General features: G+C 49.6%; 26 protein-coding genes and 1 non-coding gene across 27 annotated transcripts; 10 read left to right on the top strand and 17 right to left on the bottom strand. All coding sequences in view use genetic code 6, as the record gives it.

Moving 5' to 3' along the window:
• Positions 1-21: 21 nt before the first annotated feature.
• On the bottom strand, positions 22-1425 carry SS50377_22825 (uncharacterized protein; the record flags this gene model as incomplete). The annotated part of the gene is made up of 1 exon (XM_067906703.1): positions 22-1425. One exon carries the CDS (start codon positions 1423-1425, stop codon positions 22-24), a length of 1404 nt encoding a protein of 467 aa, XP_067765971.1.
• Positions 1426-1467: 42 nt separating this feature from the next.
• Positions 1468-2058, bottom strand: SS50377_22824 (uncharacterized protein; the record flags this gene model as incomplete). The annotated part of the gene is made up of 1 exon (XM_067906702.1): positions 1468-2058. The coding sequence occupies one exon, from the start codon at positions 2056-2058 to the stop codon at positions 1468-1470; it is 591 nt and encodes a 196-aa protein (XP_067765970.1).
• A 74-nt stretch (positions 2059-2132) lies between these two features.
• SS50377_22823 (uncharacterized protein) lies at positions 2133-2447 on the bottom strand (the record flags this gene model as incomplete). The annotated part of the gene is made up of 1 exon (XM_067906701.1): positions 2133-2447. One exon carries the CDS (start codon positions 2445-2447, stop codon positions 2133-2135), a length of 315 nt encoding a protein of 104 aa, XP_067765969.1.
• An 842-nt stretch (positions 2448-3289) lies between these two features.
• Positions 3290-3991, top strand: SS50377_22822 (uncharacterized protein; the record flags this gene model as incomplete). Its single annotated transcript, XM_067906700.1, has 1 exon — positions 3290-3991. The coding sequence occupies one exon, from the start codon at positions 3290-3292 to the stop codon at positions 3989-3991; it is 702 nt and encodes a 233-aa protein (XP_067765968.1).
• Positions 3992-4106: 115 nt separating this feature from the next.
• On the top strand, positions 4107-4421 carry SS50377_22821 (uncharacterized protein; the record flags this gene model as incomplete). The annotated part of the gene is made up of 1 exon (XM_067906699.1): positions 4107-4421. The coding sequence occupies one exon, from the start codon at positions 4107-4109 to the stop codon at positions 4419-4421; it is 315 nt and encodes a 104-aa protein (XP_067765967.1).
• Positions 4422-4749: 328 nt separating this feature from the next.
• On the top strand, positions 4750-4932 carry SS50377_22820 (uncharacterized protein; the record flags this gene model as incomplete). Its single annotated transcript, XM_067906698.1, has 1 exon — positions 4750-4932. One exon carries the CDS (start codon positions 4750-4752, stop codon positions 4930-4932), a length of 183 nt encoding a protein of 60 aa, XP_067765966.1.
• Positions 4933-5034: 102 nt separating this feature from the next.
• Positions 5035-5358, top strand: SS50377_22819 (Superoxide reductase; the record flags this gene model as incomplete). Its single annotated transcript, XM_067906697.1, has 1 exon — positions 5035-5358. One exon carries the CDS (start codon positions 5035-5037, stop codon positions 5356-5358), a length of 324 nt encoding a protein of 107 aa, XP_067765965.1.
• Positions 5359-6761: 1403 nt separating this feature from the next.
• On the top strand, positions 6762-7346 carry SS50377_22818 (uncharacterized protein; the record flags this gene model as incomplete). Its single annotated transcript, XM_067906696.1, has 1 exon — positions 6762-7346. One exon carries the CDS (start codon positions 6762-6764, stop codon positions 7344-7346), a length of 585 nt encoding a protein of 194 aa, XP_067765964.1.
• A 30-nt stretch (positions 7347-7376) lies between these two features.
• On the bottom strand, positions 7377-7586 carry SS50377_22817 (Myb-like DNA-binding domain-containing protein; the record flags this gene model as incomplete). The annotated part of the gene is made up of 1 exon (XM_067906695.1): positions 7377-7586. One exon carries the CDS (start codon positions 7584-7586, stop codon positions 7377-7379), a length of 210 nt encoding a protein of 69 aa, XP_067765963.1.
• A 142-nt stretch (positions 7587-7728) lies between these two features.
• Positions 7729-8751, bottom strand: SS50377_22816 (ZIP Zinc transporter family protein; the record flags this gene model as incomplete). Its single annotated transcript, XM_067906694.1, has 1 exon — positions 7729-8751. One exon carries the CDS (start codon positions 8749-8751, stop codon positions 7729-7731), a length of 1023 nt encoding a protein of 340 aa, XP_067765962.1.
• Positions 8752-8850: 99 nt separating this feature from the next.
• On the bottom strand, positions 8851-11187 carry SS50377_22815 (4-alpha-glucanotransferase; the record flags this gene model as incomplete). Its single annotated transcript, XM_067906693.1, has 1 exon — positions 8851-11187. One exon carries the CDS (start codon positions 11185-11187, stop codon positions 8851-8853), a length of 2337 nt encoding a protein of 778 aa, XP_067765961.1.
• Positions 11188-11642: 455 nt separating this feature from the next.
• On the top strand, positions 11643-12665 carry SS50377_22814 (ZIP Zinc transporter family protein; the record flags this gene model as incomplete). Its single annotated transcript, XM_067906692.1, has 1 exon — positions 11643-12665. One exon carries the CDS (start codon positions 11643-11645, stop codon positions 12663-12665), a length of 1023 nt encoding a protein of 340 aa, XP_067765960.1.
• Positions 12666-12807: 142 nt separating this feature from the next.
• Positions 12808-13017, top strand: SS50377_22813 (Myb-like DNA-binding domain-containing protein; the record flags this gene model as incomplete). Its single annotated transcript, XM_067906691.1, has 1 exon — positions 12808-13017. One exon carries the CDS (start codon positions 12808-12810, stop codon positions 13015-13017), a length of 210 nt encoding a protein of 69 aa, XP_067765959.1.
• A 30-nt stretch (positions 13018-13047) lies between these two features.
• SS50377_22812 (uncharacterized protein) lies at positions 13048-13632 on the bottom strand (the record flags this gene model as incomplete). The annotated part of the gene is made up of 1 exon (XM_067906690.1): positions 13048-13632. The coding sequence occupies one exon, from the start codon at positions 13630-13632 to the stop codon at positions 13048-13050; it is 585 nt and encodes a 194-aa protein (XP_067765958.1).
• A 1097-nt stretch (positions 13633-14729) lies between these two features.
• On the bottom strand, positions 14730-15053 carry SS50377_22811 (Superoxide reductase; the record flags this gene model as incomplete). The annotated part of the gene is made up of 1 exon (XM_067906689.1): positions 14730-15053. One exon carries the CDS (start codon positions 15051-15053, stop codon positions 14730-14732), a length of 324 nt encoding a protein of 107 aa, XP_067765957.1.
• Positions 15054-15155: 102 nt separating this feature from the next.
• SS50377_22810 (uncharacterized protein) lies at positions 15156-15338 on the bottom strand (the record flags this gene model as incomplete). The annotated part of the gene is made up of 1 exon (XM_067906688.1): positions 15156-15338. The coding sequence occupies one exon, from the start codon at positions 15336-15338 to the stop codon at positions 15156-15158; it is 183 nt and encodes a 60-aa protein (XP_067765956.1).
• Positions 15339-15666: 328 nt separating this feature from the next.
• Positions 15667-15981, bottom strand: SS50377_22809 (uncharacterized protein; the record flags this gene model as incomplete). Its single annotated transcript, XM_067906687.1, has 1 exon — positions 15667-15981. The coding sequence occupies one exon, from the start codon at positions 15979-15981 to the stop codon at positions 15667-15669; it is 315 nt and encodes a 104-aa protein (XP_067765955.1).
• Positions 15982-16096: 115 nt separating this feature from the next.
• Positions 16097-16882, bottom strand: SS50377_22808 (uncharacterized protein; the record flags this gene model as incomplete). Its single annotated transcript, XM_067906686.1, has 1 exon — positions 16097-16882. One exon carries the CDS (start codon positions 16880-16882, stop codon positions 16097-16099), a length of 786 nt encoding a protein of 261 aa, XP_067765954.1.
• A 505-nt stretch (positions 16883-17387) lies between these two features.
• SS50377_22807 (uncharacterized protein) lies at positions 17388-17882 on the bottom strand (the record flags this gene model as incomplete). Its single annotated transcript, XM_067906685.1, has 1 exon — positions 17388-17882. The coding sequence occupies one exon, from the start codon at positions 17880-17882 to the stop codon at positions 17388-17390; it is 495 nt and encodes a 164-aa protein (XP_067765953.1).
• Positions 17883-18226: 344 nt separating this feature from the next.
• SS50377_22806 (Papain family cysteine protease) lies at positions 18227-19873 on the bottom strand (the record flags this gene model as incomplete). The annotated part of the gene is made up of 1 exon (XM_067906684.1): positions 18227-19873. One exon carries the CDS (start codon positions 19871-19873, stop codon positions 18227-18229), a length of 1647 nt encoding a protein of 548 aa, XP_067765952.1.
• Positions 19874-20008: 135 nt separating this feature from the next.
• On the bottom strand, positions 20009-20090 carry SS50377_t20025. Its single transcript has one exon. It is a non-coding gene; the product is annotated as a tRNA-Ser (tRNA).
• A 94-nt stretch (positions 20091-20184) lies between these two features.
• SS50377_22805 (uncharacterized protein) lies at positions 20185-20709 on the top strand (the record flags this gene model as incomplete). The annotated part of the gene is made up of 1 exon (XM_067906683.1): positions 20185-20709. One exon carries the CDS (start codon positions 20185-20187, stop codon positions 20707-20709), a length of 525 nt encoding a protein of 174 aa, XP_067765951.1.
• A 71-nt stretch (positions 20710-20780) lies between these two features.
• SS50377_22804 (Ribosomal protein S18) lies at positions 20781-21242 on the bottom strand (the record flags this gene model as incomplete). The annotated part of the gene is made up of 1 exon (XM_067906682.1): positions 20781-21242. One exon carries the CDS (start codon positions 21240-21242, stop codon positions 20781-20783), a length of 462 nt encoding a protein of 153 aa, XP_067765950.1.
• Positions 21243-21335: 93 nt separating this feature from the next.
• On the top strand, positions 21336-23126 carry SS50377_22803 (putative Dynein binding protein; the record flags this gene model as incomplete). Its single annotated transcript, XM_067906681.1, has 1 exon — positions 21336-23126. The coding sequence occupies one exon, from the start codon at positions 21336-21338 to the stop codon at positions 23124-23126; it is 1791 nt and encodes a 596-aa protein (XP_067765949.1).
• A 14-nt stretch (positions 23127-23140) lies between these two features.
• Positions 23141-23458, bottom strand: SS50377_22802 (Ferrihemoglobin reductase; the record flags this gene model as incomplete). The annotated part of the gene is made up of 1 exon (XM_067906680.1): positions 23141-23458. The coding sequence occupies one exon, from the start codon at positions 23456-23458 to the stop codon at positions 23141-23143; it is 318 nt and encodes a 105-aa protein (XP_067765948.1).
• A 115-nt stretch (positions 23459-23573) lies between these two features.
• SS50377_22801 (26S protease regulatory subunit 7) lies at positions 23574-24806 on the bottom strand (the record flags this gene model as incomplete). The annotated part of the gene is made up of 1 exon (XM_067906679.1): positions 23574-24806. The coding sequence occupies one exon, from the start codon at positions 24804-24806 to the stop codon at positions 23574-23576; it is 1233 nt and encodes a 410-aa protein (XP_067765947.1).
• Positions 24807-24911: 105 nt separating this feature from the next.
• On the top strand, positions 24912-25217 carry SS50377_22800 (uncharacterized protein; the record flags this gene model as incomplete). The annotated part of the gene is made up of 1 exon (XM_067906678.1): positions 24912-25217. One exon carries the CDS (start codon positions 24912-24914, stop codon positions 25215-25217), a length of 306 nt encoding a protein of 101 aa, XP_067765946.1.
• Between the last annotated feature and the right edge of the window lie 437 nt (positions 25218-25654).

Raw genomic sequence — 25654 nt, 5'->3', positions numbered from 1 at the left:
TCACTACGCCGCCGGGCGGCCTCACACGCCCAGCACGCTGTACAGGTCGCACTGCCCGAGGTCCAGCGCCCTGGCCGCCGCGAACTGGTCTTGGTACACCTGCAGCACCTTTGCGAGGTGGTCGGCGTCCTCCTCCTGCATCTCCACCACCGCCCGCGCCCGCAGGGTCCCGACGCGCACCTGGCGCCGCCCCAGCCGCTGCATGGTGACCGGGAGCTCGAAGCCGAACGCCGCGTGCGGCAGGGCCACCTTCTCGCGGTCCACCACAAGCTGCGCGGCCCGCCCGTCCAGCCAGCACCGGAGCGCAACGGCCTCCACGGCGAGGATGCGGAACTCCTCGGTCTGGGACACGTGGGTGCGCGGCACGGCCCCCTGGAACGCAAAGGCCAGCCGGGCCGGCGGCGGGAGCGTCTGCACGAAGTCGTGCGTGCGCAGGTAGTCCAGCCCGTGCAGGACCTCGTCGTACCGCCCCAGCCGCGCGTAGAAGCGCTCCAGCGCCTCGCGCGCAGTGAGCACGGGCTCCGGCTCGCTTTGCGGCGCGGCCTCTGCGTCCTCCTCCGCCTCCGACTCGCTGCTCGGGGCTGCCGCTGGCCGGGGGATGGGTGCGCAGACGCACGCCTGCTCCTCGAGCCGCGAGAGCGCGAAGAACTCGTCGTGCCGGCTCTGGTACGCCAGATTCACGTGGGGCGGCTCTAGGCCGAAGAGCACGTCCTCGGACCCGCCGCGGTACGCGAAAAGGTCGGGCGCCGCCTCCTCCTAAAAGTGGTCCTGGACGGCAACCCCTGGGTACTTAGCCGCCAGGATCCCCAGGTCTGCTCCGCCGTCCTGGTAGGCCACGAAGCTGTCCAGATGCCGGCTCTTGCAGAGGCTCTTGAGCTCTCGCTGCGTCGCAGCAGAGACCTCGACATTTTCAACTCCCCGAAGCCCCTCAAAGTCAAGTTTCACACCGCACGCTACCACTTTGCGCAGCCCCGTAAGGGGTATCTCGCAGTTCGCCGCGTACGAGAAGTCCAGCTCGGTCAACTTAGGCAAATTCGCCGTCGAAAACCCCCGCAGATCGAGGCCTTGAACGTAGAGTGTCTCGATATTGTGCGCGTTGACTTGTGCCATGCGCAGCCCCGTCCAGGAAATATCGAGCTCCCTGATCGTGTTCAAGTTCAGCGCCCGAAACTGCGAGGAAGATATTTTCACGCCTGCAAGTGACAAAGCACATACCCTGTTCGTATTGAGGGCGTTCTAGAGTGGTGCCAGGCAATCTTGAAAATTTGTAGTGAGGGAGAGGTCTAGGATAACCTGTAGTTGTGATGAGATTAGTATGGTGTGCAGCTGAGTGAGCTGTATTGGTATATCTATTTATGGCTGGAACGTGACTGTGCGTGGTGGCTGGATATTTTTCAGGTCAGCAATTGTGGTCACTACTGGCATTAAACGCGGAAATAAATTAAATGTATAATAATTATATATCAGTCAAAATTTGCATTTAAACTCCTCTTTGATGGCGGAGATATTTCTATTAATACCAATATCGCATTTTTTACCGAGCTTCAATCTGTCCATTACATAAGTGAAGAAATCGACTGAAAATGAGTCCTGTAAGTAAAAGGTTTTTGCCCACTTAGTTAATTTATCTAGAATCTCGATACATTCCATTTATTGATCGTTTTATAATTCGTAAAGATTCTACTAAAATAAGATCATACACAAAACGTTCCATTTATCCATATCTTTTTCTTTACTGGCAATGAATAATATCGGTTCTTTTTTAATTTTCTTACGAGGAGCATCAGGGTCTTCCTCTTCAGCATCTATAGGTGTGGCGACAACAGCAACAGGAGTTGGAACTGGAGCTGCAGCTTGCTGAGATTGTGCAGTTTCCTATTCCGGGGATTCTTCTTCAATAGGTGGCTCTTCTAATGTCATTATAGGCTCAGGTGGACCATATTCTGGATAAGCTTCGGTGACATTTTATATAATGAATTCTAAGCGGTTAGACTCGGAAAATAGTTTATAAGAGAGGTTAAGCTCAGAGATTGTAGATTTTGGTTCAGCTTTTGGCATATTGCGGAATGTTTAATTATTTTAATTAGTAGTATTTATTATATAAAAGTTTATATTAATGTTTTCCATATTTTTCAAAACTCACTATCTTCGTTAGTTTACTATTCGAACTACTAAAGTTTCTTCATTAGGTTTGAAAAACTCTAATCTTAACAAATCTTTTATGGTTCTTATTTAACTACCTTTTTCTTAAGATTTCTAATGATTTCTTCCCTGCATTTGAGTTTGTTTTCCGATCGTATTTTTTTCAAACTTTAAGTAAACTTCTTAGTAATTTTTTATTCTTCCTTTTCATCAAAAACATCTTACAACAAAATAAGCCTTCGTGGTAACTAAATTGATGGTGGTGGAGTAGGAGTTTGTTAATCCGAAAATAGTTCTGCGAACATTTTAATTTTTGTAAAAGTAAAGCTACTTATATATAGTAAAAAGTATAATCTATGAATACGGGAAAAATATTTTACTTGACTTAGAATTGCTTTTCTAGAGTGAGTTAAACTATATATTAGCTTAATAAAACGATTAAAAATAGTTTTAATGATTTTAATATCCAACTATATGAACCTAATGTTTATAAACATGAATCATATTTGTGTTAGGTGGAAATTAGGTAGTAATATTTGTTATACTAACATTATTAGTTAGTGTTATTGAAACCAAATTCTATTTCTGTTGCTAAAATTAGTATTCTCGTACTTATTCTGTCTAGTTTATATAATTATTATTAGTTTATGTCATTCAATAATACTAACTAATAAGATTTGATATATATAAATCTAGAGAATCAAAGCTAAATCTCAATCTAACCACACTTATAAATTTTAAACCAATGATAAGTATTATAGGATATTATAAATTTAAAAAATAAATTTTTACATCTATATCTTTTAGTTATTTATATAATTTTATAGTTTTTATTTTTTTATAAATGATAAAATGTTCCAAATCCCCGCACCGGGCCAGAAAGCCCTACGAACGCGCAGACGCCCCCACATATCAGAAGATGTAAACGCAGAGGATCCAGCTCAGCCAGTATGAGTGGGAGTGGTGAGGAGTGACTAGTATTCTAGCCGTTCGGCCGGTATGGGCAGCCTACTGGATAGGCACACTATGCCTGTCACATTTCTGAAGTGGGTCTAGCCTAGGAGTTGCGCTGGCACCTGATGCGCCAGGCCTGCTGGAGCGAGGCTGAGGCTGAGGGGGGTGGGATAGAATACGCAGGGTACATTCTATGCGTGGCACCGCCCGCAGCCCGCACAGGCCGGTGCAGGGGATGGGCCGTGCTGTGATGCGCCATGGCCGGTGGAGCGATACGCAATATCCGCTTCTTATACATTCCCTGCGAAGTGCAAGAATGCGGCTGTTCGACGACCTGCCCTTCGGCGTCCAGCGGCAGTTCGCCCAGCTGGAGGCGCTCCGGGTCCTGGACCTGGGCAACCTCATGAAGTACTTCGTGGCCAAGCTCTTCTACTACGCCGGGGCCAAGACCGCGGACCAGCTGCTCGCGTTCTACACCGGCCTGCTCGACCTGGGCGGCCAGTACCACTTCGCGGTGCTGTGCGATATCTTCGGCACGGAGCGGCTGGTCATGGCCGTGAGCCAGCACAACTTCCCCTTCTTCCGCGCGCTCTCGGGCGTGTTCTACGGCCCTGCGTCCTGCTTCGTGGGCGTGGACGACTTCGAGGACCAGCTGATCACGATCTGCCGCATCGTGGAGACCCTGGCAGCCAAGGCGCCGTCGGTGGCGGAGGGCATCCGGCAGGTGTACCGGGCCCGCGAGACGGAGGTGCTCCGGCAGAAGGCCTTCAAGGGATACCGCATCGGCGGCGACGCCAGCCCGCACATCGAGGGCCGGCAGTTCCGCGGGCGCTGGGACATCGGCTACCTGGTGGACATGCAGCGCCCCAGCCGGAGCGCGGGCGGCGGGAAGTGAGGCCGCCCAAGAACTCGGCGCAGTTTCGGCTCGATAAAGAGAAGCGGGGTCTCCGCACTCCCGAGTACAATAGCACCGCCCGCCGCACCAACTCTCTTTATCCCCCTCCACACAAATGGGAGGAGTGAGCTCGACCGAGGCCGTGCTGATCTCCGTCATGGTACTGCTCATGGTCTTCATCGCCAGCGGGGCCATCACCTTCTGCTGTTGCTGCTGCAAGGTCCAGCGCGACCAGAGGCGGACCTACCACGACTACATGGACCAGGTGCAGCAGGTCCTGGGCATGGTCAAGACGCAGGCCTGCCGCCAGGAGACCGTCGAGGTGGCCGGCCAGGGGGTCCAGCCAGCCTGGCAGGTGATGGGCGCCGGCGGGGACCAGCTGCCCCGGATCCCGGTGGTCAGGGACGTCGACAGCCCCCAGCTGCTGTGAGCGCCCGGGCGCGGCGAGTGAGCATTGTTGTATTCCATTCCGGGCGGGCCCGCTCCGCCTTCCGCGGAGGACGGCGCCTACATGGTACTCCGCTCCGAAGGCCGCCATAGAAAAGCCCAGTGTGCGCCGCAGCGAAACGCAAGTAAAAACAGTTTCTGTCCTGGCGGGGCCGCGGTATTACGGGGGATGCGGCGTCTGTTCTTAAGTGTGCCGAAACTGGTTTCTGGAGCGGCCTATTACGGTCCGATACCCAGGGCGGGGCTCCCCTCCCAGACGCGCGCGTATTATATACCCGCAGCGGCCCGCGGCCCAGTAACTGACGCTCCAAATGAGCACGCTGAGCGCCCTGCGCCGCCCCCTGATCCACCCCGCGGCCGTGATCCGCTTCGACCTGCCCGGCGCGCGGCCCGTGCCCTACGTCCAGGCGCGGCGCTTCTTCGACGCGTTCTCGCGCGCGAAGGTGGAGCTGCTGGAGCTGGGGCGCCGCCTGGAGGCCCTCGAGCGGGAGTGAGGGTGTACAAAGTATACAGCGCTTTACGTTTTGTATACTTTGGGTAAACGGGATTGGGCCGCGATCCCGATTCGCGGGTCATAAATCTGCGCCCACTCCACAATGTCATTCCAGACCATCATCCACGCAGCCGTCGAGAACAACAAGCACGTGCCCCACATCACCGTCACCGGCAGCAAGGTCCACGTGCAGTGCGGCGAGAAGGAGCTCCACCCCACCTCCGACAAGCACTACATCGGCGAGATCAAGATCTACGGCCTCAAGGGCGCCGTCCTCATCGAGCTCGGCTCTGCCCACTTCTACCCCGGCCTCACCGAGCCCGTCGCCGAGTTCTCCGTGTTCGAGATCGCCAGCTACTCCAAAATCGTGGCCACCTCCTACTGCAACCTCCACGGCATCTTCCACGCCGAGAAGGAGCTCAAGTGATATCTTGTCATTTTCTTTGTTTCCCTCTAGGGCCGCATGCGCGTCGGTGGTCCACTCACCCCTGGATTGATTGATTGATTGATTGATTGATTGATTGATTGATTGATTGATTGATTGATTGATTGATTGATTGATTGATTGATTGATTGATGATTGATTGATTGATTGATTGATTGATTGATTGATTGATTGATTGATTGATTGATTGATTGATTGATTGATTGATTGATTGATTGATTGATTGATTGATTGATTGATTGATTGATTGATTGATTGATTGATTGATTGATTGATTGATTGATTGATTGATTGATTGATTGATTGATTGATTGATTGATTGATGATTGATTGATTGATTGATTGATTGATTGATTGATTGATTGATTGATTGATTGATTGATTGATTGATGATTGATTGATTGATTGATTGATTGATTGATTGATTGATTGATTGATTGATTGATTGATTGATTGATTGATTGATTGATTGATTGATTGATTGATTGATTGATTGATTGATTGATTGATTGATTGATTGATTGATTGATTGATTGATTGATTGATTGATTGATGATTGATTGATTGATTGATTGATTGATTGATTGATTGATTGATTGATTGATTGATTGATTGATTGATTGATTGATTGATTGATTGATTGATTGATTGATTGATTGATTGATTTGATGCATTACATATGAATGTATTGTGTATATTTATATTCTATTTTACGCTATTCGAATCGATGAATTTTAATTTGTTTTTATTTTTAATCTCATTTCTTGACTACTTGATTTGTATCATTGGTGTATGGGTATTGGTTCTATTTATATGATTTGTGACATGCTTTTTAATTGGTCCTTGTGGATTTCTGGTTTGCTATTCGGGTCACCCGGTTGTTTCTTGGGTATCTGTGCGACTAATGATCTCATTTCTTATGATTTGATGGGTATGGTTCTATTCAAAAATTCGGCGCTTGGGCGACCCAGCCGGCCCGCAGTGTCTAAAGAGATCGCTGGATTTTGGGCTGGATATCCATCATATATGATAAATCGATCAAGATTCATGTATTATAAATAATAATGCCTGCGATTTTTCGGAAAATTGCATTTGTAAACTATTGATCTGGGCCCCTCGTGTCCTGAATCCATAAATTTGAGCGATGCCCTTTATGGGTTACATGCGTAAAATGATCCTTACTTCTAATGATGATTCCATGCGTCATCGTCTTGCATCGATAGATGATTCAATATCTATGCATTATGCATAACAATACTGTGTCTTTGTCATTTCTGAAATGGGTTTTACCGATCTTGCTTTTACTTACTTACTGACTGACTGACTTACTTACTTACTTACTAATTAGTTGATTCACTCACCACCAGCTCGCATCCCATCCTACCATGCCCATCCCCCGGCCAGCGGCAGCCCCGAGCAGCGAGTCGGAGGCGGAGGAGGACGCAGAGGCCGCGCCGCAAAGCGAGCCGGAGCCCGTGCTCACTGCGCGCGAGGCGCTGGAGCGCTTCTACGCGCGGCTGGGGAGGTACGACGAGGTCCTGCACGGGCTGGACTACCTGCGCACGCACGACTTCGTGCAGACGCTCCCGCCGCCGGCCCGGCTGGCCTTTGCGTTCCAGGGGGCCGTGCCGCGCACCCACGTGTCCCAGACCGAGGAGTTCCGCATCCTCGCCGTGGAGGCCGTTGCGCTCCGGTGCTGGCTGGACGGGCGGGCCGCGCAGCTTGTGGTGGACCGCGAGAAGGTGGCCCTGCCGCACGCGGCGTTCGGCTTCGAGCTCCCGGTCACCATGCAGCGGCTGGGGCGGCGCCAGGTGCGCGTCGGGACCCTGCGGGCGCGGGCGGTGGTGGAGATGCAGGAGGAGGACGCCGACCACCTCGCAAAGGTGCTGCAGGTGTACCAAGACCAGTTCGCGGCGGCCAGGGCGCTGGACCTCGGGCAGTGCGACCTGTACAGCGTGCTGGGCGTGTGAGGCCGCCCGGCGGCGTAGTGATGCATGCAGTCACTCGCAGCAGGCCTGCAGCAGCTTGAGCAACTCGCCATCCTGGGCCGGCGCGGCGTCCTTGCGCATGCGGTAGTGCTTGTTCTTGATCACGGCGACCGAGAGCCGCGGGAAGCTCTCGCACCGGATGCGCTCCCACTGGCTCCCGTGGCGCTGCACGGCCTGGTGGAGGCGCTCCTCCTGCTCGTAGGTCCATCGGTAGGCTGGCATTGTGGAGTGGCGAGTACATTGGCGACAGGGACGCGGGCGGGTCCGACGCCGCGTGCCGTAGAAAGCAGGCGTGGGCCCGAGAATACCCCGCGATAGGGCAGTTTTTTCTGCGAGTACGAGGAGCGGTGAGGAAAGGAAAGTGTCACTCGTGGTGGGCATGGCCGTGGTCGTGCCCATGATCGTGCCCGCCGGTGACCACCTCGATCACGTTGCTCACGCTGACGAGGCCGAAGCCCAGCAGCGTCCACAGCGCCCCGCCGGCGACCTCGCGCGCGGTGCCGGTGATCTCGTGGCCGAGGATCTCGACCAGCACGATCGCCAGGAAGGTGCCCGCCGCGAAGCTCATGAAGCAGTCCTTGGTCACGTTGAAGGCCACGCCCGCCTCGCTCACGTGCGCGAGCCGCATGACCGCGAAGGTCACCAGCTGGGCCACCGGCGTCGCGAAGGCGATGGGCAGGGCGAAGGCGAGGTTCTGGCGCCGGCTGAGCCCCTTGCGCATGCCCGCGATCACCTGGCACGACACGTCGCACCACTTGTGCATCAGGATGGCGAGCGCCAGGAACGCGCCCTCGTGCAGGTCGGTCTGGAAGCCGAGGATCACGCCCTCGGACACGTCGTGGATCATGAGGCTGAGCATGAGCGCCTTGATGGTGGAGTCGGGCCTCACTGCGGGTGGCGCGGTGGCCTGGCAGGTCTCGGTGCAGTTGTCCGCGTCGTGGTCGTGGCAGTGGTTGTTGCGGTCCACCACGCAGGAGGGGCCGCAGTGGCCGAAGGTCATGGACGCGTGGGCCTCGCAGTCCAGCGGCGCGCTGCCGGTGTCCGAGGCCGAGGCGTTGTCGGGGTGGCCGTGGTCATGGTCGTGCCCGTGGTTGTGGCCCACCTGGATCACCACCAGCATCGCGAGGATGCCCAGGAAGAGCACCACCGAGCTCACCGGGAAGTCCCCGCAGGCGTGGTTCAGCGCGTCCCCGGACTCGGGGATGATGTGCAGCAGCGCCACGCCCGCCAGCATGCCGCCCGAGAGGCAGTTCATCCGGCCCGTCACCCGCGTGCTCTTCGCGAGCCGCTGCACCAGGTAGGGCAGCACGCCGCCCAGCAGGGCCACCACGAGGATCAGCAGGGCCGAGAGCGGTTGGAAGATTTCGATCGCGAGGGCGCTTGACATTGGGGGAGTGGTGCGGCGGAAAGAAAGCCGAATTTCGGGGGAACATCTCGCGTACCGTATAATATCCTAATTCCCCGCGCCGCTCCACGCCGCCCAGTATCATTCCCCACGCCGGCCGTACTCCCGCCCGGCCCCCGCCAGGAGGCGCTGCACCCGCCCGCACAGCCGCGCGTCACTGCACAGGTCGTGGGCCAGAGGCGTGCCGTCGGCCAGCGAGATAATATCATCCAAGTGTACCAAAGTGATCATAGAATCTGAGTTAAGCATTTCTGTCATTAGTATCTTTATTTTGTCTTTTGTAGAATTCTACGAGTTTCTTTCACCACTAATAGACTTAATATACTCATCAACACGAAATTTTTACTCGAGTAAACTGTCACGAAATGAGATGTTGCTTTCAGTAAGGCTCATCCACCCCCTGGCAGAGCTGCCCTGAAACTGAAACTGATTGCTGAGCAAAATCCCTTATTTCAGGAACTCAGCCTCAAATTAGTGCTCGCTCCTACCACGACACGAAAACAAGACCTGGCCGATGCCCTGGAGCCACTGTAATCGCTCGTGGCCGCGCGCAATCCAGCAGCAGTGCTGATTCCAGAAGTAGTTTCCCGAAATGCCACGCAAGACGTCCTGCTCGGCCTGGCTGAGGCTTTTGAAAAACGCCGTTTCGCTGCACTGCAGCTAGTTCTGGATGAGTGGGTGGCAGTTCAGCAGCGGGTATGCGAGATCAGGCGCCATGCAGCGATTTCCGTTGATCTTTTGCACGGATTCCTGCAAAACAGGCTGATCGTGCAGGAGCTTACATGCCGCTTTTTCGCTCATTTGGAACTCGTAGGAATCGCCTTTAACAGTCAGAATATCCAGCGATACCAGCCGCTGCCCCTGCTCACGGCTGATCACGGCTGGCACGAGGTGCGAAATCGCCAGATTCGGCAGCACGAGCCGCTGTGGGTTGTGCACCGGAATGCTCGAAATTTGGATCGGATTCGCAGGTGAAAAGCGCCCCAAGCGCCCGTTTGTGCGGAAGCACTCTGCCGGTATTTCCCACGTCCTGAAGAACTGCTCGGAGGTCGCTAGTACGACGTGCTTGAAGTACTGCTCCAACTGCGAGATCTGGTGCTGCAGAAACACGTAATTGGCCTCCTTGAGGCTCCCCCAGTTCAGCACCGGACAGTTCAAATTGCAGGACGTGCGCGCCTCGAGGTCCACGGCACCCTGCGAGCCCTGCGTATAGAAGCGTCCGAACTGCCACAAATTGTGCGACTTGCGTGGTATCGTGAACGAGAACTCGCCGGTCAGGAATATGCCGTTCGCGTGCGCGTAGCGCACGGCCGTTTCCAGGAGCTCATGCAACAGCAGCTGCTCAAACGCTACGAAATACGCGCTCTGGAAGCGCTTTTCGGTGAAGAAAACGCGGCTTATGAAGCCTTCGCGCTCGCGGTCCGTCGCGAAGCTGCCGAGAAGGTCAGGATCGCCCTAGACGGCGCGGTAGACAGCGTAGCCGGGAAGCCAGTAGCACAGCGATGTGCTGCGCTGAACGCGCTATATTGTGCTTTCCACGCGCTCGAAGAGCGGAATTCGGTCGAATTCGGCGCGTACACTGGCATCATCGAGGCCGAATACTGCGTGATCGAGCGCGAAGCTGCTGTCGACCGCATGGATGCATGGGAATGCTATGGTTTTGAAACCGGCGCTGTGTGCGAAATCGACCATTTTTTCGACTTTCTGCAGCGGAAATTGCGTCCGCACAAGCGAAATTCCGGCCACGCGGAGCAGCGGAATGCAGTCATAGCGGTAGAAGCAGTTTAGTACTTGCACGCCTGGACGGTAGGAGAAGCAGCGGTTGGGACCGGCCTCGTATGTGCCGTCCCTGAGGAATTTGAATGCAAAGGGCTCCTCCTGTGGCTCGAACAGCAGCTCCAGCTCGAACGTGCGGGGTGCAATTTGGTTCATTTTAAAGCGTGTGGACCAGTTCAGTAGCTGGTTCCCGGACCCCGAAATTTCGAGCGTCCCAGCCTCGTACGCCGCGAAGCAGCGGATGATTACCCGCTGCTCCTCGAACTCAACGGCTGGGTTTAGATTATCAAGAATTGAAGTTTTAAACTGCGTTTTCGGTTGTATTATATCATAAATTTCCGAGTACCAGGGGTCGGTTCTTTGCGGAGACCAATCATCCGAAATTTCAAGTATTTCCGTCGTATTTTGGGGCATTATTGGCAGCTTTCGGAGGTACGTGTCCTGGTTTAGGTTTGAAAAATACTTATATGTCCCAGATTTGATAGATTTAAAATGAACTTAAATTTACCATTTGTTGTCTATAAACTTTAGTGGAATTGCTTTATAAATATTGTTTTCACCTAATTCTGGCAGAGATCCTATAATATATAAATTTTCGCCTAGCTATGTTGTGTAGTTATTTATAGTAAACTAGATCGTCATTTTTTATAAATATAAATATTATATAATATTGTTATAGTTACTATTTGTGGTTTATATTGTATTATATTTGATATAAAGATGGTAATAGATAATTTTAATTTCAAAACATTATTTTCCTTTCATCTCATCCATCAGTTTACTTTCTGATTTTGTATCTTTTCAGAAATATCTACCCATTCGAATCTTCATATACATAAATACATATAATCTATGTTTTAAAATTTTAGTATTTTCTAAAGTTTGTCAGAACGTGTACACCTCTGGCCCACGACCTGTGCAGTGACGCGCGGCTGTGCGGGCGGGTGCAGCGCCTCCTGGCGGGGGCCGGGCGGGAGTGCGGCCGGCGTGGGGAATGATACTGGGCGGCGTGGAGCGGCGCGGGGAATTAGGATATTATACGGTACGCGAGATGTTCCCCCAAAATTCGGCTTTCTTTCCGCCGCACCACTCCCCCAATGTCAAGCGCCCTCGCGATCGAAATCTTCCAACCGCTCTCGGCCCTGCTGATCCTCGTGGTGGCCCTGCTGGGCGGCGTGCTGCCCTACCTGGTGCAGCGGCTCGCGAAGAGCACGCGGGTGACGGGCCGGATGAACTGCCTCTCGGGCGGCATGCTGGCGGGCGTGGCGCTGCTGCACATCATCCCCGAGTCCGGGGACGCGCTGAACCACGCCTGCGGGGACTTCCCGGTGAGCTCGGTGGTGCTCTTCCTGGGCATCCTCGCGATGCTGGTGGTGATCCAGGTGGGCCACAACCACGGGCACGACCATGACCACGGCCACCCCGACAACGCCTCGGCCTCGGACACCGGCAGCGCGCCGCTGGACTGCGAGGCCCACGCGTCCATGACCTTCGGCCACTGCGGCCCCTCCTGCGTGGTGGACCGCAACAACCACTGCCACGACCACGACGCGGACAACTGCACCGAGACCTGCCAGGCCACCGCGCCACCCGCAGTGAGGCCCGACTCCACCATCAAGGCGCTCATGCTCAGCCTCATGATCCACGACGTGTCCGAGGGCGTGATCCTCGGCTTCCAGACCGACCTGCACGAGGGCGCGTTCCTGGCGCTCGCCATCCTGATGCACAAGTGGTGCGACGTGTCGTGCCAGGTGATCGCGGGCATGCGCAAGGGGCTCAGCCGGCGCCAGAACCTCGCCTTCGCCCTGCCCATCGCCTTCGCGACGCCGGTGGCCCAGCTGGTGACCTTCGCGGTCATGCGGCTCGCGCACGTGAGCGAGGCGGGCGTGGCCTTCAACGTGACCAAGGACTGCTTCATGAGCTTCGCGGCGGGCACCTTCCTGGCGATCGTGCTGGTCGAGATCCTCGGCCACGAGATCACCGGCACCGCGCGCGAGGTCGCCGGCGGGGCGCTGTGGACGCTGCTGGGCTTCGGCCTCGTCAGCGTGAGCAACGTGATCGAGGTGGTCACCGGCGGGCACGATCATGGGCACGACCACGGCCATGCCCACCACGAGTGACACTTTCCTTTCCTCACCGCTCCTCGTACTCGCAGAAAAAACTGCCCTATCGCGGGGTATTCTCGGGCCCACGCCTGCTTTCTACGGCACGCGGCGTCGGACCCGCCCGCGTCCCTGTCGCCAATGTACTCGCCACTCCACAATGCCAGCCTACCGATGGACCTACGAGCAGGAGGAGCGCCTCCACCAGGTCGTGCAGCGCCACGGGAGCCAGTGGGAGCGCATCCGGTGCGAGAGCTTCCCGCGGCTCTCGGTCGCCGTGATCAAGAACAAGCACTACCGCATGCGCAAGGACGCCGCGCCGGCCCAGGAGGGCGAGCTGCTCAAGCTGCTGCGGGCCTGCTGCGAGTGACTGCATGCATCACTACGCCGCCGGGCGGCCTCACACGCCCAGCACGCTGTACAGGTCGCACTGCCCGAGGTCCAGCGCCCTGGCCGCCGCGAACTGGTCTTGGTACACCTGCAGCACCTTTGCGAGGTGGTCGGCGTCCTCCTCCTGCATCTCCACCACCGCCCGCGCCCGCAGGGTCCCGACGCGCACCTGGCGCCGCCCCAGCCGCTGCATGGTGACCGGGAGCTCGAAGCCGAACGCCGCGTGCGGCAGGGCCACCTTCTCGCGGTCCACCACAAGCTGCGCGGCCCGCCCGTCCAGCCAGCACCGGAGCGCAACGGCCTCCACGGCGAGGATGCGGAACTCCTCGGTCTGGGACACGTGGGTGCGCGGCACGGCCCCCTGGAACGCAAAGGCCAGCCGGGCCGGCGGCGGGAGCGTCTGCACGAAGTCGTGCGTGCGCAGGTAGTCCAGCCCGTGCAGGACCTCGTCGTACCTCCCCAGCCGCGCGTAGAAGCGCTCCAGCGCCTCGCGCGCAGTGAGCACGGGCTCCGGCTCGCTTTGCGGCGCGGCCTCTGCGTCCTCCTCCGCCTCCGACTCGCTGCTCGGGGCTGCCGCTGGCCGGGGGATGGGCATGGTAGGATGGGATGCGAGCTGGTGGTGAGTGAATCAACTAATTAGTAAGTAAGTAAGTAAGTCAGTCAGTCAGTAAGTAAGTAAAAGCAAGATCGGTAAAACCCATTTCAGAAATGACAAAGACACAGTATTGTTATGCATAATGCATAGATATTGAATCATCTATCGATGCAAGACGATGACGCATGGAATCATCATTAGAAGTAAGGATCATTTTACGCATGTAACCCATAAAGGGCATCGCTCAAATTTATGGATTCAGGACACGAGGGGCCCAGATCAATAGTTTACAAATGCAATTTTCCGAAAAATCGCAGGCATTATTATTTATAATACATGAATCTTGATCGATTTATCATATATGATGGATATCCAGCCCAAAATCCAGCGATCTCTTTAGACACTGCGGGCCGGCTGGGTCGCCCAAGCGCCGAATTTTTGAATAGAACCATACCCATCAAATCATAAGAAATGAGATCATTAGTCGCACAGATACCCAAGAAACAACCGGGTGACCCGAATAGCAAACCAGAAATCCACAAGGACCAATTAAAAAGCATGTCACAAATCATATAAATAGAACCAATACCCATACACCAATGATACAAATCAAGTAGTCAAGAAATGAGATTAAAAATAAAAACAAATTAAAATTCATCGATTCGAATAGCGTAAAATAGAATATAAATATACACAATACATTCATATGTAATGCATCAAATCAATCAATCAATCAATCAATCAATCAATCAATCAATCAATCAATCAATCAATCAATCAATCAATCAATCAATCAATCAATCAATCAATCAATCAATCAATCAATCCAATCAATCAATCAAATCAATTCAATCAATCAATCAATCAATCAATCAAATCAATCAATCAATCAATCAATCAATCAATCAATCCAATCAATCAAATCAATCAATCAATCAATCAATCAATCCAATCAATCAAATCAATCAATCAATCAATCAATCAATCAATCCAATCAATCAATCAATCAATTCAATCAATCAATCAATCAATCCAGGGGTGAGTGGACCACCGACGCGCATGCGGCCCTAGAGGGAAACAAAGAAAATGACAAGATATCACTTGAGCTCCTTCTCGGCGTGGAAGATGCCGTGGAGGTTGCAGTAGGAGGTGGCCACGATTTTGGAGTAGCTGGCGATCTCGAACACGGAGAACTCGGCGACGGGCTCGGTGAGGCCGGGGTAGAAGTGGGCAGAGCCGAGCTCGATGAGGACGGCGCCCTTGAGGCCGTAGATCTTGATCTCGCCGATGTAGTGCTTGTCGGAGGTGGGGTGGAGCTCCTTCTCGCCGCACTGCACGTGGACCTTGCTGCCGGTGACGGTGATGTGGGGCACGTGCTTGTTGTTCTCGACGGCTGCGTGGATGATGGTCTGGAATGACATTGTGGAGTGGGCGCAGATTTATGACCCGCGAATCGGGATCGCGGCCCAATCCCGTTTACCCAAAGTATACAAAACGTAAAGCGCTGTATACTTTGTACACCCTCACTCCCGCTCGAGGGCCTCCAGGCGGCGCCCCAGCTCCAGCAGCTCCACCTTCGCGCGCGAGAACGCGTCGAAGAAGCGCCGCGCCTGGACGTAGGGCACGGGCCGCGCGCCGGGCAGGTCGAAGCGGATCACGGCCGCGGGGTGGATCAGGGGGCGGTGCAGGGCGCTCAGCGTGCTCATTTGGAGCGTCAGTTACTGGGCCGCGGGCCGCTGCGGGTATATAATACGCGCGCGTCTGGGAGGGGAGCCCCGCCCTGGGTATCGGACCGTAATAGGCCGCTCCAGAAACCGGTTTCGGCACACTTAAGAACAGACGCCGCATCCCCCGTAATACCGCGGCCCCGCCAGGACAGAAACTGTTTTTACTTGCGTTTCGCTGCGGCGCACACTGGGCTTTTCTATGGCGGCCTTCGGAGCGGAGTACCATGTAGGCGCCGTCCTCCGCGGAAGGCGGAGCGGGCCCGCCCGGAATGGAATACAACAATGCTCACTCGCCGCGCCCGGGCGCTCACAGCAGCTGGGGGCTGTCGACGTCCCTGACCACCGGGATCCGGGGCAGCTGGTCCCCGCCGGCGCCCATCACCTGCCAGGCTGGCTGGACCCCCTGGCCGGCCACCTCGACGGTCTCCTGGCGGCAGGCCTGCGTCTTGACCATGCCCAGGACCTGCTGCACCTGGTCCATGTAGTCGTGGTAGGTCCGCCTCTGGTCGCGCTGGACCTTGCAGCAGCAACAGCAGAAGGTGATGGCCCCGCTGGCGATGAAGACCATGAGCAGTACCATGACGGAGATCAGCACGGCCTCGGTCGAGCTCACTCCTCCCATTTGTGTGGAGGGGGATAAAGAGAGTTGGTGCGGCGGGCGGTGCTATTGTACTCGGGAGTGCGGAGACCCCGCTTCTCTTTATCGAGCCGAAACTGCGCCGAGTTCTTGGGCGGCCTCACTTCCCGCCGCCCGCGCTCCGGCTGGGGCGCTGCATGTCCACCAGGTAGCCGATGTCCCAGCGCCCGCGGAACTGCCGGCCCTCGATGTGCGGGCTGGCGTCGCCGCCGATGCGGTATCCCTTGAAGGCCTTCTGCCGGAGCACCTCCGTCTCGCGGGCCCGGTACACCTGCCGGATGCCCTCCGCCACCGACGGCGCCTTGGCTGCCAGGGTCTCCACGATGCGGCAGATCGTGATCAGCTGGTCCTCGAAGTCGTCCACGCCCACGAAGCAGGACGCAGGGCCGTAGAACACGCCCGAGAGCGCGCGGAAGAAGGGGAAGTTGTGCTGGCTCACGGCCATGACCAGCCGCTCCGTGCCGAAGATATCGCACAGCACCGCGAAGTGGTACTGGCCGCCCAGGTCGAGCAGGCCGGTGTAGAACGCGAGCAGCTGGTCCGCGGTCTTGGCCCCGGCGTAGTAGAAGAGCTTGGCCACGAAGTACTTCATGAGGTTGCCCAGGTCCAGGACCCGGAGCGCCTCCAGCTGGGCGAACTGCCGCTGGACGCCGAAGGGCAGGTCGTCGAACAGCCGCATTCTTGCACTTCGCAGGGAATGTATAAGAGGCGGATATTGCGTATCGCTCCACCGGCCATGGCGCATCACAGCACGGCCCATCCCCTGCACCGCGAACGCCCTGCACCGGCCTGTGCGGGCTGCGGGCGGTGCCACGCATAGAATGTACCCTGCGTATTCTATCCCACCCCCCTCAGCCTCAGCCTCGCTCCAGCAGGCCTGGCGCATCAGGTGCCAGCGCAACTCCTAGGCTAGACCCACTTCAGAAATGTGACAGGCATAGTGTGCCTATCCAGTAGGCTGCCCATACCGGCCGAACGGCTAGAATACTAGTCACTCCTCACCACTCCCACTCATACTGGCTGAGCTGGATCCTCTGCGTTTACATCTTCTGATATGTGGGGGCGTCTGCGCGTTCGTAGGGCTTTCTGGCCCGGTGCGGGGATTTGGAACATTTTATCATTTTTACAGAAATATTATTATGTCTTATTCACTAATATAACTTTAAAATTGTAAAAACTGATTATTATATTATGATTATTATATTTTCGTAAAAATCAATCCTTTATTTTACAATATTCCTTATTCACCTTTATATAATTAATTTTTAAAACATTTTCTACCAATTATATAACTTCAAATAATATCAATGGTATGTGTACATAATCATGTTTTGAACATCTATAATAAAAATAAAATCTTAAAACTCTTAAAACTACGTATAATTCACTATTCATTTTAGCGTTCTAACTAGCGAAACCCACTTTTTTGCAGTTTCTAAATCGATCGTGAGATCCTCAATCCTGAGCGCCTCCCAGCATTTTTTGACTTATTTGTAGCTTTTACCTGCGAAGTTGCTGTATACAACCCCGAAACGTTGTGCCGACGTGAAGCCGTCAAATGTCGAAGACGCAAAATAGAACAGCAATTCGACCTCCGATTTGACGTGCCGTAAAGTAGCGTGGCACACGCGTAAATAGAGTTCGTAGTCGATCAAATCAGGTGGCTTTCCCCGAGTTAGTTTCTCTAAATTCTACTGAAAGTTCCCGAAGTTCTTCTCTAGAAACGGCTCAATTTGAGATAGTGTAAGCTGCTTCAGCTTCGTGTCCAGAAAGGCCTGTGCGTAGGTAGAAATATCAAAAATCGGTTAAACCTGTTAATTAAGTTGTATATCTGTGAATGCCTGCGAGTAAGATGACGAGGCAGATGCTTGGGTAGAAAATGCCATTCTATAATTGAAACGGAATAGTATCTGATAATTAAATATGAACTGTTAAAAAATAGGACAGAAATAAAAATTATAATATATAATAACCCTTTAATATGTTTTTTGTGTTTCGCTACGATAGAAGGAATTTTATTTTAAGTATGGAGGGTGGACGGTGATGAGATGATTGAAATACTCAGACTAATTACCAAGATATTATAATTGATTGATTTGTGACTTTAAAACATTATGTTTACAAAATATATCTACTGTAATTACTTGTATACAATAAAGCAATACTAAAAAGTTCATAATGTTATTAACGTAGAATGCAATTAAAAAAATATAAATAAAAAGATTCAATTTCAGTATCTAGGTACCATGTTCTCGTCATCTAACCAGGGTGTATGACTAACAAACTCTATGATCGTTTATTCATGTAAAGCTTCCTTCATCATATCGTTCATTTTGTCGCTACCTGCCTCGAATTTTACGTCCATTTACTCAACAAACCAAAGGCCACCAGTCTCTTAAACCTTTCTGACAAAGTCATATGGTATGAAGTAATAACCACATTAATCTACAAAGTTGCTGCTTAAATCACTTGTGCCCATTGGCTCAAATGCAAAAGCGAGCATATCAATAGGAGCGGATGGAAGAACTATTTCTCTGGTGAATTTTTCGTCGTAAATATCTTATGCTGATTTAGCAGCTTTAAGGACTACACGATGAGTAGCATCTACGGAGTCTGTGATTTTGAGAATAGCATAAACCTCAGAATCCGATAATAACTTGTCCAAAGCTTCCATAAAAACACTAGGAGTAGAAGTATGGAAATGACCAGGTTTATATCCATCTTTTATGTATCTAAGAACAGTAGTATTACGGAGTTTCCATTTATCCTCATCTTCATGATCTACTGGGACCCAATTCTTAGGGTTTTCAGCATTTGGACATAGATAATCGTCATCACGACGAGAAATCTCACCTGTAAAATATTCAGCAGAGTGAGAAAGTTGAGGGCCCCAAGAGTTTAATACAATAAAACCGCCTGGCGAGTTCCCAGGAGTTGAAAATTCGTCATTATAGCCTACTAATAACATAGCATGAGCACCAATTGTAGTGGGATTTTTATAAGTTCTTGTAAGGAATGATGCTTCTGCAGTAGTTAATAAGTCCATTATCGTACATTTTCTGTCATAATTTTAATTTTATAAAAACTATGGGCAAAGTTCAGCTGTAAGGCAAGCTTTCGTATCTTTATAACCTAAGGTAGAATCACAAGGGATGAAAAACTGCTAAAAGAATAATTCTGTGATAAGTGGGAATGTTGAATTTTTAGATACTAACGCCTTTTTAATATCGTCTATTTAATAAAGAGCCTTATAATTTTCAATGCTATATTTAATTGGTGATGATTTGATAAATTCTTCATATCCTGGACAAACTTCATCGGTACCCTCTTAAGGCATATAGGGACACGATTTCATATCAGGTACTAATTTATCCTTTAAAAACTCGTTAAAATGATAAATCCAGCTAGCTTGGCCGTCTGTGGCAGATCCATCTTTAGTAGGAGTATCCGGGCACTTTTTAGGGTTTTATCTACAAAAGTCAATCATGGATTTACCATGTGCTTACTCTGAAAACTTAAGGTATTATTTTTCTAAATTAAACTGTTTGTTATAGCGTTCTTCTAAAAATCTCATAGTTGCAAAATCCCAGCATGTTCCTCTTGATGCCTAATCTTTGACTGAAGGTACAGTCTTAATTCTAAATGATTTAGGAAGCATGTATTGCTCAGGTTGTTGAGTTTTGTCTACGGCTGAAAGAATATCATAAGTTGCAGAAACATTAATAGCCATTAAAATTAATGAGGAAAATAATAAAATGATAACGACTAAAAATACAGACAATCCATACATTAGTGATGATCTTTTTCTAAGTGATGCATCCTATTGTGTAGATCCTTCAACCAAAGGCGAAGACTCTGATGCTTCAGATCTTGACATGATTTAAGAAGTGAAAGGAATAATTGTGCGTAATTATTATTAATTTTAAACTATATTTTTATACAAAATAAATCAATATGTAAAATTTTATTATAATATAATATTTTATTATAATTATCAAAAAACAAATAAAATCGTCACCTATGGGGTTTGAACCCATGCGTACAACGTACATTGGATTTCAAGTCCAACGCCTTAACCACTCGGCCAAAGTGACATATAATTATTTTTCTATATCTAATATAGAAAATTCTAATACTTAGTTGATCTAAACTTATACTATATACCCTAAATTTATAAATCAATTTAAAATGTCATCAGATTATTAAAGATCATAAGCTACTTTGGGAACGTTTTCCTCATAAAGCTCAAGCTCTTCTTCGACAATATCCACTTCATAAATAATATCATATGTCTTCATAGAACATATTGAAATAATACATAATTAATTTAAAAAAACTAGCTCTATATCTTACGCATAACTAAATAACATCTTCATTTCACAAGTGGATGTGAATACAACTAGATAGGTTGTAATTTTTATATTTAAAAAGTAAAATCTAGATAAACTATAATTTGATATGATCACAACAATAAAACTGCTTTATTTATGTACTAATAAGGTATATTGGAAAAATAATATTAAACTACTGCTATTTTTCTGGTGTGTACCATTCTATGACGAAATAGCGTATAAAGATTATTTTGTTAATTGTATTATAAACTATTACTTGCTATCTGAAGAAATTGTCGAATCTTTTGTTAATTAATACGTTAATGCTAATTGGGTGGATTTAGAACTGGGTAGATAGATTCTTATGAATATATAGATATGAGTATTTCTTTATTTACTAAAAATTCCCTATACAATGTTATCGAAAGATTGTATATCACTTAAAAATTAATATCACTTCTTACGCTGGACACCAACGACACCAGCACGACGACCAGTGCACTTAGTACGCTGACCACGAACTTTGATACCAGCAGCATGCCTGAGACCTCTGTTGCACTTGTTTCTTCTCATACCTTCTAATTCAGTACGAGTTTGCTGGGAGAACTGAGATGAGGTAATATGAATATCCTTACCAGTGATGACTTCCTTTCTCTTGTTGATCATCCAAACGGGGATACCATGAGCTACGGGATCCTGGAAAATTTTGAGCAATTCTTCTTCTTCTTTGAGAGTCATTTCACCACCACGCTTGAAGGGGTCAATGCTAGCTTTTTCAAGACAAACACGGCCAAAACGTCTACCAATGCCAAGAATTTTGGTGAGGGAAATTTCGAGCTTACGCTTACCATCAACATTGGTGTTGAAGATACGGAGGAGATCTCTATAATCAGCGGAACGGACTAAGTCGGCCATACACGTGGAGTGGAAATATAGAAAAAAATTGAAACAATTATATTATTAGCATATAAAAATAGTATCCTAAACTCGCTCCGCAAATTACAAAAAATGACCTCCTCGGATGCCGGAAACGCTGAAGAGCTGTCCAGACTATATATAGCCGAAGGCGACACCTGCTACAGAAAATAACTGTACGAAAAAGCAGTAAACGCCTATTCGAAATCTCTCTATTATAGCGTAGACAGAAACGTCCTTTTGAACCGCTCACGCTGCCTAGTTTCGCTCGGCCGGACCGAAGAGGCCATAAAAGACGCAACTGACGCGATCGGCAAAGACGACACATTTTACTCCGGATTTTACCAGAAAGCAGAATCGTTCTACACAGGCGGCCAATTCGAGAACGCGCTGGCGTTCTACTACAAGGCGTACCAGCGGAGGCCAGACGTGAAGAAGTTTCAGCTGGGCGTTTAGAAGGCGGAAGAGGCGATTTTGAAGGCCGTTGACACCTGCGTCGACTTCGATCCGAATTTGCACCAAACGCCTCAGAATCCGAATTTCGACACCACCGAAATCAAGGCGCTGATTCTGACGGATTTCAACAGCAAAAATCAGAATCGCTGCCTCTGCGGCTGCCTGGGCTGCCAGAATTCCTCCTGCCGCGACATGTACTTTGCGACGAAATAGTGCGCTTGCAGGTGCCAGGCGTGCCTCTAGCACCTCTGCCACCGCTAAGGCGTTATTGCAGAGCCGAAATCCGGCGTTTTGGTGCAGCTCGACGACTGCCTGGGCACGAATTCCGTTAACGCGACGGCGACGCCGAATACGGCTTATTATGCGGCTCCGGTCGAAAAAATTACGCCGCAAATCAAGAAAAAAATCAGGCATAAAAATCCTCTAGAACTCGATTTGGAGCTCTTGAATTTGCTCCAAAATGACGCTAAGCTGAATGCGACGTGCAGCTCGCTCGCTCAGAGCGTTTCTGGCGGAATTCAGTTCATAGGGAAGCGCAACGAGTTCTGGCGGCAGCAGGGCGCGAATGAGAAGCGCAGCGCTCCGAAACGGTCTCAATTAGCGATTTCGCGGCCGCTGAAAGTCGCAAAATCGTCGTTGGATCAGGTGCCGCTGGAGCTCACGCGGGCGCGTATTTTGATGCAGAATTTGTAGTTTCCGCAGGCGATTTCGGCGCTCAGCGACGTGGCGCGTTTCGTGCTCGAATTCGCGTCTGAGGCGGCTTCCAAAATGCTCTCTGACGTGTACGTGATGTTGGGCTGCTGCTATTACGAGCTCAGCGAGTACGCCACCGCGTTGGATCACTTCGTGATCAGTCTGGAAAAATCGGAGGCGGTAAACGACGTTTTCGGGCGCGTCCGGGCGCTGCGCTGCTGCGGGCGGGCTGGCCAGAGCGCAGGGGACGCGGAATAAGCTATTTCGTACTATTAGAAGGCCGCGCTTCTGGCGGGGCCAGAAACGGCGTTTTTGGCGCAGCTCTGCGCATTCAATTTGAGCTACGCGCAGTTCGAGGCGCACAGGTCCGATTAGGCGCGAATGTCGCTTCGGAATGTGGTGCAGGCGATGCAGAATGGCGAGGGTGCGTTTTTGGCCGAAAATGACCCGTCTGCGTACCTTCTGGCGGCGCCGGTGTTCTTCCGGGACGCGGATCCGCTGCCGGAGCAGCTTTTTTAGGACAGTTTGTGCCTTGCGGGGCTGCTGGACCTGGACGGCAAGGGCGAGCAGTATTTGCAGCAGTTAGTAGAGTTTAGCGGCAAGATTAGGGACGTTTCGGGCAAGAGGGCCGGGCTGCAGAACTTGGCGCATCTGTACAAAGAGCAGGGCAGGGAGGAGCAGCTAAAGGAGGTCATGGAGGAGCTGGAGTGTCTGGACAGCCTGTCTGCCGTATGAATCGTGAAAATATCTCATTAGTCACTCTTAGCGTATTTGCCTCTTATGCAGTGCAAAATATACTTCTCCACCTAAATCCACGCGTGCGCCTTCTTGACCGCAGAAGTTATGTCATAATCCCTGGTTGCAAAGCACTTGGCACCACCAGGGTGATATTTTACATATTTCGCGATGTCATATACGAACTGGTTGTAAACGACGTAAAAAGACTAGCTATCTCTGTGTTTCGAAATCTCTTCGTCGCCAATCAGAGTGTTTATGATTTCTGGAGGCGGCATCACAGGCTGCTCATTCTTCATGTACAGTTTAAATGACTGATGCATACCTCGCATTTTGTATAACTGATTTTTAAAAATTCACTTTACTATATATTATATAATATATAGTATTAAATATGTTATTTTTAAATCATAAGTAAACTTTTAAACTCAAGATAACGTATTTAGCTCACATCACGTTCGCAGCCATGTACTTGCCCTAATTCAAGAACTTTCTGTACCCCTTAATAACCTTTTCGATGCTTCTCACGAAATCGCTTTCGATGATTTCTCTTCTTCTCTCCCTTACGCAAAGCATGCCAGCCTCTCTGCAGACGGAGGCGATTTCGGCCCCGCTGGCGTCAGGGCAGAGCCTGGCCAGCAGCTTCCATCTGATGTTTTGCTAAACTGCCATTTTCTTGGTCTGAATTTTGAAGATTTCAGCCCTGCCGTTCAAGTCTGGGAGTTTGAATTCGATCTTTCTGTCTAGCCTCCCTGGCCTTTGCAGGGCCTCGTCTAGCGTGTCGGGCCTGTTGGAGGCCATTAGCACGAAGACGTTACCTCGCTTTCTAAATCCGTCCAGCTGGTTGATTAGCTCTAACATAGTTCTCTAGACCCCAGTATCGCCGGTCTCCTGCGCGTTTATGCTTCGTTTTTGGCAGAAAGAGTCCGCCTCGTCGAAGAATAAAATAGCATGCTTCTTGCTTCTTGCTAACTAAAAGATCTCTCTGACCATTCTAGCCCCCTCGCCTACGTATTTTTAATTTAGCTCTGAGCCTGTGACTCTAATGAAAGTCGATCTGGTTTTATTGGCAATCGCACGAGCGGTAAGAGTTTTGCCAACTCCTGGAACGCCATATAAAATACAGCTTCTAGGAGGTTAAATGCCAAGTTTTTCGAATTTTTCAGGATGCAAAATTGGCAATTCTATGATTTCTCTAATTAAATCTAATTGCTAAGAACATCCGCCAACATCTGCATACGTAGTTGTAGGCCTATCATCTACCTGCATAAGCGACACCGTAGGATCCAATGAAGGTGGGAGTGGTACCTTGACCTCTAATTTTGCACCTAGGCCAACTCTCATATCCTCTTCTAAATTATCTTCGCTCAATTTTTCATTTTTTCCTACTAAGAAGTTAGTAGAATGACGAATTGAAATACATGCCCTGAACGTCTCACCAGGTAGAATTTTGGAGATTCTAGCCACCTATAAAGCAGTAAACTAGCGCCCTTCAATAATGCGCAAATCATCCTCTAAGTCCCAATGTTGTAATGGTGCTAAACCAGTAGGAATTTCTTGAACACCTGATATTTTTGTTATTTCATTTTAAAGGGCTTTGATTTCTTCTTCTACACTAGTAGTATCAAATGGTGTTTTGGACATAAGCTTTAAAATAGAAGCTGAGTCAATAAGGGACATTTTAGAGGTCTATATAAATAATATTTTATGGTATATAATAGTTATTTATAATATAAAATTATTATCTTAAAAATAAAGTATATAATACTATAAAATATTATTAAAATGATTAAAGACTAAACAAAAGTTTCATAAATGAATTTACAAATATTACCACCAAACTATGATATGATACGGTTAGCTTATGACTATACTAAATAATAGTAATATAAAATATTATCATGTATCACACATTAGACGCACTTAATCAAGACCTTCAATCGAAGGTTATCAAATTTGAATAGGCTAGTAGAAATCACGCCATCCTCTTCTGGTAGTTAAGATCTATAGCAGATAGCCCCTGGTATTTATTAATTTAGGAAAACTTACAAATTTGCCCTACTAAATAGTAAATTAGATAGTATAATTTGAGTTAAATACTAATTTTTTATATTTTATTTATATTTTAATATTTTATTTTAATTGGGTATAGTTACATATCAATGGGTTTGAAACTAGAATATAATTAAAGTGATAGCATTACTTAAATTTTGTTCCGTAGTATTAATCTAATAAGATTAGAATAATGATTATTTTTATAACAAATTATTAATATTAGATATTATTCTGTTTAATAAAGGGGTGTTCTCATTACATTTAAGTCAAAGTAAAATAAACTTATATTCTTGAATACTAAACTATTTTACTTTATCATAATTAATAGTAATTTAAATCGTAAATTAAAATTATATTCAATTTTTTCATTGAAAACTTCAGTCTACTGTTATTATATTTTCTATACAACAGCTAGCGATAACAGAAAAAAAATATTTTATAATTTAACATTCGATATTTTTTATAATATTAAA

The sequence above is a fragment of the Spironucleus salmonicida genome, chromosome 3 (assembly GCF_000497125.1).
Source record: "Spironucleus salmonicida strain ATCC 50377 chromosome 3, whole genome shotgun sequence".
NCBI classification, from domain to species: domain Eukaryota; phylum Fornicata; order Diplomonadida; family Hexamitidae; genus Spironucleus; species Spironucleus salmonicida.
The sequence above is the reverse complement of the archived record's forward strand: the minus strand, read 5'-3'. Positions and strand labels throughout refer to the sequence as shown.